The sequence below is a fragment of the Pelophylax lessonae genome, assembly GCF_965119305.1.
Source record: "Pelophylax lessonae genome assembly, chromosome: 3".
In the NCBI taxonomy this organism is placed as follows: domain Eukaryota; kingdom Metazoa; phylum Chordata; class Amphibia; order Anura; family Ranidae; genus Pelophylax; species Pelophylax lessonae.
Genome location: NC_138770.1, coordinates 352,004,439 through 352,016,301, shown reverse-complemented (window position 1 = coordinate 352,016,301; position 11,863 = coordinate 352,004,439). Strand labels below are relative to the sequence as shown.

Sequence of the window (11,863 nt, the reverse complement as noted above, 5' to 3'; positions counted from 1 at the left end):
ACAGCTTGTTTTGTTTGTGATTTTTTTTTTTTTTTATGTGTTATATGTTAGTATGGGAAGGCAAGGAGCATAGACTCAGTAGTGTAGTGGGAGTGCATCTTTAGTTGATTTATTGGTTAATTGCCATACCATGCTTACTTGTATCGTATCATATATATATATTATATATTTCATGCAATGTATGTGTATGTGAGGTTTACGTAAGCGCTGACTTTAGCGTGAAACGCGTTACCTTTTATGTTCCTGTCATACCTGTGATGTGATTTTAATGTTTCAATAAAGTTACCAAGGAGTGCAGCAATATTCCGGATTTTTGCATGTCTCTGACTCTCAAATGAGACACAGACAGAAAAAAGAAAAGTGAAAGGGGTTTAAACTTTCCCTATCCAAAATGAGAACAAAAAAAAAAAGTTTTGGCTATATATACAATTTAAACTTTAAAATGTGTTTTTATGTTCTTGCATTTATTTACTTTTGAGTTTACTAAAGGACATGATTGCAAAAAGTACATTCCTCCACCGAATAAAACAAACTGAATTTTATTTATCATTAATTCATAATTCCCAACTTGCTAGTTGCAGATTAGGCAAAACAAAAGTTCAAATCAATCACTGAAGTGCTTTTTGCTTTATGGTTATTGTAAATACTGTCATTTGCAGACAAATTAACAGTGTAAATTGTGGTTATGGCCTGGAGGCTCAGAACTAAAATTTGAAAATTAAAACATTTTCTACACTTGACAACATTTTCAGTTATGAGGCACATTGATTAAAGGGAATGCCTAAACATGGTTTGTATCTGTTCTTTAGATTATAACATGGAAATGATCAAATGTCTTAGAGAAGGCATGAAAAACACAATTTTCGAATGGTGTGGCTTCATCGCTAAACTTCAGACTGTCCACATTAAAAACCAGGGCTGAGGATGAAACCAGATTTTTTTTTTCATCAGCTAAATTGCTGATGAAAAGCCAATGAAGCTTTGAAATTCTATGAATTTGCTTAGATTTGCAATTCATATTATCAATATTCTCTGGGTAGCAAAGATGAGGGAAACAAGAAGGGAAGAGTATAACTACTAATTAACTTCCAACTTGAACAACTATTTGTCCCCAAAGGCACAAAAGGGAAACCCACTGAAAAGAAAGTTAATTAGTTACACAGCAAGTTCAAATCAGAAATTGCATATGTATTTTTGTGTATTCATGTTTTCCAAAGCAAGATTTGGCTGCCAGCAAGTGATTATTCCTGCACTTCCAAAACCTTCAGTCTGAAACATTTTACAAGCAAAATGTACAAAGGACTTCCTACAGGATGCATCTAACTTTCCATAAAGAACTGGTCATTCAATATCTACAAGACATCTTTACATATAATCGATAAACCAGGTTGTTCTGCGCCTGTCATGTAATTTTTATTTATTCTAAGCAATATCAAGATGATCAGGCCTGAAATTGAGAAGATTCAACCACATTTAGAATACATGTCACGATCATTTATAGGGACTGCACTGCAAATGTAGACTACATGTTCATAGTAAAATCCAGCCCTAAGTTGTCACTATTTAAAGTAGTTGTAAAGGCAGAAGGGTTTTCACCTGCATGAAGGTATAAAACCTTCTGTGTGCAGCAGCATATAGCGCAATAGATTTAGCAGTTAGGCTAAATCTATTACGCTATATGCTGCTATGCCACTATAGGCCTATGGCAGTTAGTGAAAGAAGGTTAAACCTTGGCAGTTAGTGGGAGAAGGTCAACCTGCAGGCAGTTAGTGGGAGAAGATCAACCCACAGGCAGTTAGTGGGAGGTGGTCAACCCTCAAGCAGTTAGTGGGAGAAGGTCAATCCGCAGGCAGTTAGTGGGAGGTGGTCAACCCTCAAGCAGTTAGTGGCAGCTGGTCAACCCACAAGAAGTTAGTGGCCGGTGGTCAACCCACAAGAAGTTAGTGGCCGGTGGTCAACCCACAAGAAGTTAGTGGCCGGTGGTCAACCCTTAGTCCCGGTTCACACTTCTGCGATGCGGGAACGCTGCGAATATGCAGCGTGTTCCCGCATTGCATCCGCACCCCTAGCAGTTCACACTGCCATATGCGATACGCAGGGGGTGTCAATTAAAAGTTAACGACACCCCAAGTTGAGATTGCACATCGCAGTGCGATCTGCAAGTTCGCACAGAGTCGGATCGCACTAGTGTGAAGCACCATGCGATCCGATTCTGCTGCGGATAAAAAAAAGGGTGATGTGCGTGTTTAGTGCGATTGCGGTGCGAATTCAGCCATACAAACTGTATGGCTGAAATTTGCACCGCACTGAGATCGCATGCAATTTAGGAGCAGTGCGCTCCGAATTACATGGGATCTCTGTGATCGCACTAATGTGAACCGGCCCTTAATCAGTTAGTGGGAGGTGGTCATCCCTTAAGCCTTTTGCCCAAAAAAGGTCACTTCTCAGACAGCAAGAAATGTCAACACTCGGGCAGGTTAATGTGAAAAGGTCAACCCAATAAGTGGCAAAAGGACAACACTTGGACAATTACAGTATCTCACAAAAGTGAGTACACCCCTCACATTTTTGTAAAGATTTTATTTACATCTTTCTATCCTGTCTACATATTAAAATCATAAAATATATATTTTAGATATTTTACTTTAAAAATAATGCATACTTAAATTATTTAGAATAGTGGCACAATCTTTAGACTCAAAAAATAATGCATTTAATGAAATTGCTATTTCTCAAAAAAAAAAAAGAGTGCTCTAAAAGTAAGGTAAGGGAGTGAGTGCATGTGAGAAAGATACGTATCTCTATCTACCTGGTAATAGAAGGTATACATTAAAAAAAAAACTGTTTCCCATGGCTTTAGCATTTTCAGCTTATGAATAAAAAAGTATTTTTCTTTTTTTTTTTTTTTCTTCAGTGAACTCAGTCTGGCGAAACTGCAAGAATAACAACACTTTGAAAAGATAAAAAGCAAGCAGTGCATTCAAGTAAATTTAAGTCAAGGTCTGCTGAGAACTCCCAGGATCTATATTTCACATCACACTTTGCAATTTATATTGGCTATTTCAGCACATCCTTGAGAGCATTGTCTAATTAAAAATGAGTTTAGCCACCTAGTACAAAAAAAAAAAATACCACAATAAGCCTTTGTATCTCCAGCTAAAGATGAAGGCTACTATGAAAACCATGTCCTCAAAAAACGCAAGGTGCTAAAAGAACACATCGCACTTTGAAGAAATATAAATATTTACAAGTATACGTTACTTATTGATGGCAAGATACAATTTTTGTGATCTACTAAATCATCAGTATAGGCCTTTACTTTGCTAAAGAATAATTATGTTTGCTTGACATCTTTAACACTAAGGTAAAAGTCATTACAGATATTAGTATTTCTAGGATAATAGGTTTAAATTGGATTAAAGTGCAACTAAAGGCAAAACTTTCTTTTTCTTCATTTTGTGGAGAGGGGTTGAGACAGCTGTCCATTTTTACAGCTGTATGTGCCCCCCATTAGGTAGAATCATCCCCTCTATTTATCCCGGGGTCCGTTATCAAAAGTGAAAGTAAATAAAATCCTAACTTTTGGTTTGACATTAGAATAATAAGGGGGGGGGGTCTTCCAATGGGGACACTAGTTCTGCTGACCCAGATGACACCCCGAGATTCCCCTTAGTTTGGTGAGGTATCCTATAATTTCTTCTTTTGGCTATGGGTCAGGATGTGAACGGAAATCTCCCTAATGGGACAAAAAAAAGATCACATGACAGGGGTTAGGGGTTATAACCCTTCCTTACTCTGTCCAAAATAAAAAAAAGAAACATTCCTTTTACGTCTACTTTACCTACCTAATTTCACACACTTCACATTATACAAAGTGTATGAGGTCAGATAGATGACAGGCCAGCAACTTCCATACTTTAGCCCTGTATCACACTGCCACAACTTTGAATCCGACATGCCAGCGTGACTTCATTGCGGCTTGCATACGACTTCTTTAACAGAAATCTACGCAAGTGGCATTGAAGTCCGACCAAAAGTAGTGCAGGAACCTTTTTTTTTAAACTCAAGTCGCTCTTATTAGAACAGTTCCATTGCCGCTAATGGGGCATAATTTGTCATGCAAATTTGAACTCGCAAGTCGCATAACAAGTCGGGCAAGTGTGATGAGGGCCTTAGGCCACTTCCACCCTCTTTTTGGCATATTGCTTTCTTCTTAACCTCTTAGACAATGCACAAATTTAAATGAGGTTAATGAGGCACTGAGCAGTCCCTGTCCCTATTTTTTGAGTTTACATACATCCTTAATTAAAAGGAAAAACAGACAGCAAATAAAAAAATAAAAAAACTGACAGGGGGTTATAACCCTCCATTACTCCATCTAAAAATTAAAAAAAAAAAACATGTTTTGCCTTTAGTTCGGCTGTAAAATGTATGTAAACCATAACAATGAACTTCACTTATTTGCTCCTTTTTTGATCTGTTAAAGTGGTTCTAAAGGCGTAAGGTTTTCTAATTTAATAGAGTCTCTGCATTAAGAAAAAAGCTTTCTGTGCACAGCATCCCCCCTTCCACCTTATACTTACCTGAGCCCGATCATGATGCAGCGCTGTGCCCAAGAGCGGCAGCTCGTTCCCTCCTCATAGGGCAGACTGACAGCAACGAAAGCCACTGGCTCCTGCTCCTCTCAATTAGGACATGTGACAGCAGAGTGGGAGCCAGGGCCAAGCTGTGCTGTCTTTGTCTATAGGCACAGGCAGTGCGGCTCGGGTTCCAGCCCACACACATTCCCCCATAGGAAGTGGCTTCCTATGTGGGCACTCGCAGAGGAGGTGAAGCCAGGAGTGCCGGTAGGGGAACCCCAGAAGAGGAGGGTTGGGGCTGCTCTGTGTAATACTATTGCACAAATTAGGTAAGCATGACATGTTTATTTAAAAAAAAGAAAAAAAAATACAAAGGTTTACAAACACTTTAAATTTACCATTTTTGAAAGTGTGTTGTTACATCAGTTCAGTGCAAAAACAAATGTCTGCTAATCCTGCTTAGAATCTAGTCATCTCCTAACTTCCTGTGCTCCCTGCCTCTGCTTATCGTCATCAGTTAGCATTGTCCCAAATTCTCTATGTGGACTACTTAACAACTTCAGCCTGGGTTCACACATATGCAATATCAGGCATTGCATGTGATTCGAACCGCATTGCTATGCAGATCACATGCGATGTCTGTGCAAATGCAAATTCAGCCATACAGCTGTATGACTGAACTCGCATTGGATTTGCACAAAAAAGGTGCAGGAAGCTTTTTTTTACCCCTCATTGGAATCGGATAGCATGGGTGTTCACATCCATGCTGGAGCCCACACTGGAACCATGCTGGTTCCTGCATCTTAGTGAAAAACTGCAACACCGCTCCAGGTGATACACTCAGTGGACTGAAGATATGTGCAAAAGAGATTACCCCATTACAATCTTCAGAAAGTCCAATTCTTTATTTGTTAAAATACATGTTTGACATCAAATACCCATGATACAGGAGGACAATGGCTGCCAGCTAAATCATATCTTGGATATTTAATGTCAAACATGGATTTTAACAAATAAAGAATTGAACTTTCTAAAGATTGGAGTGCGGTCATCGCTTTTGCACATATCTTTACATAACAGCTTCTCCTGTGTTATAGAAAAGGAGGAAGGGAGTTGTTTGTAGGCCTGATTCTAGGTTAACAATGCTGCTCCCACCATACATAAAGTTCAGTAAATGACCGGCTTTACAAGATAGGAAGTTTGTTTCAATCATGATCACTAGGTGCATGTAAAGAAAATAAAAACCTGGGAAAAAAACAAATGAAGTAATCAAATCTAAGGACTGGTGCAATAGATTAAATTTTTTGTTTTGGGTTTAAAGCTGAACTCTAGGAATTCAGTAACTTTTTAAAATGTACTGGCATACTATGGGTTAAGTCCAATGAGGTGTTACATACCACCTTGTAGACTTATCGGTCAACTGACAGTTTTACTCTGGGAGTACAGCTATTGCTATACTCCCTCCACTCTGACAGGAGAGACAACCCTTTCTCACACAGCAGCTCCGTCAGCCCCTCCCCTCTGCTGTCCATTCACAGAAGTCTTTGTATTTTGTGAATGGGATCACATAATACAAAGCGCTCTGTGATTGTGCAGAAAGAGGAGAGGGGCGGGTAGAGCTATTGTGCAGCTGCAGGAGCTAAAACCTGACGGTCCAGAGTTGGAGTGCCAGAGGTATAGTGATGTCAGTACTCTCGACACTAAGTGAAAATGTAGATTGTCAATTAAAGAGAGAAGTCCATGAGGTGGGCATGGACATTTTAGAAAGTGGGATTTTAGCTTTAATCACGCTCTAAGGATTTACATTTAGATATGCTTTAATAGGTGGCATTTTTGATCATTGGTTAAGCCTGCACAATTACTGACATCAGTAGGTAAGTAGATCAGTTTTCTCCACTGCCTTCAGCAAAGAACTGACTTTGTGTTAAAATAAAGTCACAAGCCTTTTAAAAAAGGACATATCCCTGAAAACTCCAAAACTAGCTTTATTAGACTCATTCGTTTTGACAACATCAAGGCACGTTCTCAAGTGGAATGCTGATTGCGGTGTCACCGCCTGCCATTCTCATTAAACAGAAAATAAGAGAAGATTAGCCTATCTGGAACATACTGTGTTACATTTACAAGGTCTTGAGTGGAGGCGGAGAAACTGTAAACTGGCAGAGACACACTATACAGATCACTTTAGTGCAGGTAAGGTAGCCTGTTATTTAGATCGGATTTAATAACATGAGTATCCCTTCTCATGTTTCGACAGCTGTTATGGACCAAAGTGATAAGAAAGTGAGGGCTTTAAAAAGCAGAAGATTTTTGCATGGGATAAAAACTTACTTTTCGAAGGAAATCACCAAATAACAAATTGTTTGCATGGGTAGAAACAAGGACAGGAAAATAAATAGTACAAGTGTCTTACTTGATAACTGTGCCTTTGGCGCCCCCTGCTGTTGTAAGCATGACCCGTGTGGTGAGGCTCACTCGTAGATCATCTTCGTCCAGACCCAGCAGCTTTGAACAACATTCTAAGGACTTGCTAGATTGGTTCTTTAATGTGCAGCCACCTGGTGTTCAATACAACAGATTATGTCAGCAAAACCAACGTCTACAGGAAGGAGCATAATTGGTTAACAGAATTTGGCATTCATCCTAGCTTACAGGCTTTTGTCCAAAGGATCTGTATTATGCAATCTGTGCTTTTAATCTTTTCTCTGGCAAAAATAAAAAGCATTGTACACGACAAAACCATGGTAAGCAGTTAGAAAATAACACATTGAAAGCTTCTGTGCTCTAGTAAGCAAAGAAACTGAAAGGGAAACAGAAGTGCCCAGACTGTTCGTGGAATAACAAACAATTACTGTCGTTACCATAGGCACAAAAAATGTACACGTTTAAATACATACATAAACAAAGTTATAACAGTTTTTTGAAAGCATAAAGTGCCAAAATCTTTTTTTTTTTTTTAAGGTTCGGCTAGAGTAGATGGTTACATGGTTAAAACCCCATTGGGGAGATTAAAGCAGAGTTCCGGGCACAGAAATGATTTTTTACTGAACATAGAAATGATTTTTTACTGAACATACCCCCGGGACAGTCAGGGCTAGCACATTCCACAATGGCTAGCCTCTGATCTGTCCCGGTTCGCACTTACTTTTTAGAAGAAATACTTACTTATAAAATTTCTTCCACAGCGTTTCCATCTCTGTTGTGGGCAGCTGAAGCCGGCGCGGTCCTCTTCTCTGTCTTCTTCCGCGTCTTCGTGTCCCAGAATGCACTGCAACGGCCCCTCTCGTCACTTCCGGTGCGGCGCCGCATTCCTAAACAACTTCTGGGCATGCCCAGAAGCTGTTTAGCAGGGGAATGCGGTGTCGCCCGGAAATGACGAGCGGGGCCGGTGCCGTCGCATTGATTCCTGGGAGCTATGACGTTTAGCTCCCAGGAATCATCGCGAGGCAGGAAGTGACGGGGTGAGCCGCGGCTCCGAGGGAGGAAGCAGTCAGAGGTGAGTATTTACGATCTTCAATAAAAAGGTGAGTAAACAAAAAAAATAAAAATAACTATCCAATTCCTTTTCAGGTGAGCTCTACCTAGCGGAGGGGCACAAAAAAAAATAGTTTTTGTGCCCGGAACTCCGCTTTAATCTTTACTTCTCATCTCATGATAAAACGGAAAGTGTGAAAAAAAAAAAAAAAAAAAAGGAAATTCTCTTGGACAGTTGTCACCAAAACAGCCATTGCCACTGGAAGATTTCCCCTCTATTCCTTTTTCTAAGACAACTCATAGTTTTAGATTTCCTTCACCAGGATATATAGGAAGGGGTAAGAGCTGGTTGCAAAGCACCCGGCCCCAATTTTCTCTTGGATGTGTGTGCAGTGGCAACTACTGGACTTGCCGTCTCTATCATCTCTTGGAAGATTTTGGTCCTTGGTCACACCTGTGCATTTTCGGTACGATGCATTTTAAATACATATAACATGCATTTTAGGTGTGTTACCATTGAAATCTATAGAACACGTATTTTAATTTAAGTGCATCAAAGATGCAGCATGCAGGACTTTTTTTTAATGCACCGCACAGGTGTGACCAGGGCCAAAATCCTCCAAGAGATGATAGAGATGGCAAGTCCAGTAGCTGCCACTGCACACATAACCAAGAGAAAAATAGGGCCGGGTGCTCAGCACAGTGCAAGGCTGGCGGCACATACAGAGTGAATTCCATGGGTTGCAGGAAAGAAATTTGCTTGATTCCCCCTTCAACAGAGTCCGTGTTGATGCCGGAATCCCTCCTGCCAGGCCATTGTCTTCTCCTGGTAGGGGGATGGGGGAGGGCAAGGGAAGCCTTCCCCACTGGGAGAAGACAGTGATTATTGCTAGCAGTTATAGCAGATCAATTGATCGACTTGGTACATTCAGCCATGGATCGAATAGTGTATGGCCTGCATAAGATACATTTAATCCAAACAATAAAACCACACGCATTGGGCATAAATGGTAATGAAGTTTTATTTCGAAAAGGAACATGCTCATCTCACTCTCTGTCATGAACATCATGTAGGTCATAATCCACATGAGGTTGCATGAAAAACGTTGTTTCAAAGTTCTTTTTCCATTTCAGATTTCCCAAAGGATTGTGATAACTTAAGGCGATTATAAAGGCTAGTTTTTTCCTATTATAAAATACCAAACATGTTATACTTACCTGCTCTGTGTGGTGATTTTGCACGGGGCAGCCCAGATCCTCTTCTTCTCGGGTCCCTTGCTGGAGCTCCTGGCCCCTCCCTCCTTTTGAGTGCTACCACAGCAAGCCGTTTGCAATGGGGGCACCCAAGCCAAACCCCAACTCCCTGTATCCATTCAGACACAGAGCCGTGGTTCGGCCCCATCCCCTCTCTCTTCTCATTGGCTGAGTTTGATTGACAGCAGCGGGAGCCAATGGTGCCAGATAGCCAAGGCACTCGTGGACATCGCTGAAGGGGCTCAGGTATTAGGGGGGCTGCTGCACACAGAAGTCTTTTTATTTTAATGCATAGAAAGCATTAAGATAAAAAACCTTCTGACTTTACAACCACTTTAAGCTTTTTATTTTTTCTTTTCAATCACATATTAATAGCAATAAAAACCTAACCCTTCCCTACTCAATCCAATTCTAGAAAAAAAAGTGATGAATTTGTTTCCTATTTTCAACCTACCTATGGAACTACAGCTCCTATCCCAAAAGTGGCAGTGGTAGCATATTAAAGTTGACGCTGCCACACTTGAGTGCGCAGAACGTGCGTAGTAGTATTTATGCCCCTGTTTGCAGTTAGGCTTAGGAACTCAGCAGGCTTGTACCCATTCTACGATGGGAACGAACATAAGCGAACACCGTTTTGTTGTGCTGACATCAATACAGTTTGCTTACAACTTGTTAATAAAAAAAACAGGCATAAATTTCCAAGCATGTTCCCCTATGTTCAGAATTCCAACAGCAACTCTCCAAGCCCATACATATAGAAGTAGTTGGTATTGTGCAATTTGCTCTTCCCAGCCAAATATTTATGGCAGCAAAGGGGAAGAGTGCAGTGGCATGAAGATTATAGATATATGCTAAGATGTTACAGAACCTCCAGCAGAAATCACGGTGGTCAGGGAAGGGCCAGGAAATTGTAATAACTATCCCTTCACATCTGCTTGTGATATCTGTAAGCAATAGGTATAACTATGCTGTCATTTCTTAGATGATGAGAGTGCTCAGTGCAGAGCTACTGCACAGCATAACGCATTTTACCAAAAAAAAAAAATACAAAGGAAAATGTAATTCCCATAATGAATGTCAGATAGAACCAGGATATATATTGAACTCCAGGAAAAACTCTTTGACAGCATGATGCAAGCTATCGCCATCAAGCTCTTTATTTTTTTATGATTCGGCAAGTGAAATGATAAACAATTCCCCTCGCTCTTTTAATATCTAACACATACATCTTTATTTTGCCACCCAAAGCCTTTATATCACAGAATCCAGTCAAGGGCAAGCAAAGTCACTGCTGTACAGTCCTTTCAACAAATGTTGGCTATAAATAAAAGTTGTTAAAACATGATAAAAAAAGCAATATGCAACAGGAGTATTACAATAAACTGAAACACTTATCCTTGCATGGTGTATAGATTATACTCTCTAACCCGCAGCATAGAAGTGATATTGTGTAACCCACAGCAACCAGAGCTACTTTTCATTATTGGTTGGACTTTTCTCACTGTAATTCCATCTTTCTGGGATTATTATTGATTTAGAAAATGCAGACACCTTTCTCAGCACTAGACAAGTGAAGGACATAGAAGGACTAGAACAATGGCATTAAAACCTACATAAAACACTAACCACAAGAGACATGGCCAAATAAGCTTACCCTAGACAAGTTAGATATTTTATGGGTTGCTAATGAAAAAATATCCTTTGTAAATAGTACTAATCTTCGGCTTTGTTCTGAAATGCCTGTATATCAGTGTGACTTATTCATCTGACCAAGCAGATGATGTTTGAATATTGTACAATAAATATTTCAAGCGTCGGTATAACTAAAAAGGATTTATCTAGTAAAAAAAAATTGCAGAATAGTAATGAATTTGTAGAATCTTAAGAGTTTTATCCAATAGAGCATTTGGCAATTTCTTAAAGGAACTATAAAGGCAGAAGGTTTTTTTTTTTTTTAATTTTTTCATTCTATGCATGAAGATAAAAAAAAACCTTCTTTTACAGAAGCCCCTCTCAGCCCCCCTAATACTTACCTGAGCCCATCTTTATCCAGTGATGTTGCAGGAGTGTCTCAGCTGCCCGGGACTCCCCTCCTCATTGGCTGAGACAGCAGCACGGCAGATTGGTTCCTGCTGCTGTTAAAGTCAGCAAATCAGATAAGAGAGAGGGGGCGTGGCCGGGCCACAGCTCGGTGTCTAAATGGGCACTGAGAGCTAGAACACTGCTAGGGTGCCCCCATAGCAAGCTGCTTGCTGTGGGGGCACTCCACAGGAGGGAGGGGCCAGGAGCACAGAAGAGGGTCCCGAAACTATGAGGATCCAGGCTGCTCTGTGCAAAACCAACTGCACAGAGGAGGCAAGTATAACATGTTACTTAAAAAAAAAAAAAAAAGAAACTTTTTTTTTTCACTTTTACACCTTAATAGACAAATCTTGACCAAACCGCCCCCACTCCCAATCTTCCATCCCTAAGCCCCTTAATACACTAACATGAACTACACCGGATGCAGGTGCTAACTTCTGTGCTGTTTTCATCACGGCCATTAAAAACCAGAC

At 40.2% G+C, this 11,863-nt stretch overlaps 1 protein-coding gene across 5 annotated transcripts in view; it reads right to left on the bottom strand.

Annotated features, from left to right (window-relative positions):
- The window catches only part of MYO6 (myosin VI), a 394,715-nt gene that overhangs the window by 171,280 nt on the left and 211,572 nt on the right, over positions 1-11,863 (bottom strand). For all 5 annotated transcript variants that reach the window (XM_082249660.1, XM_082249662.1, XM_082249661.1 and 2 more), the window contains exon 12: positions 6,994-7,138. In XM_082249660.1, the coding sequence (XP_082105786.1) occupies positions 6,994-7,138 (145 nt within the window). The remainder of the gene's footprint in view (positions 1-6,993; positions 7,139-11,863) is intronic.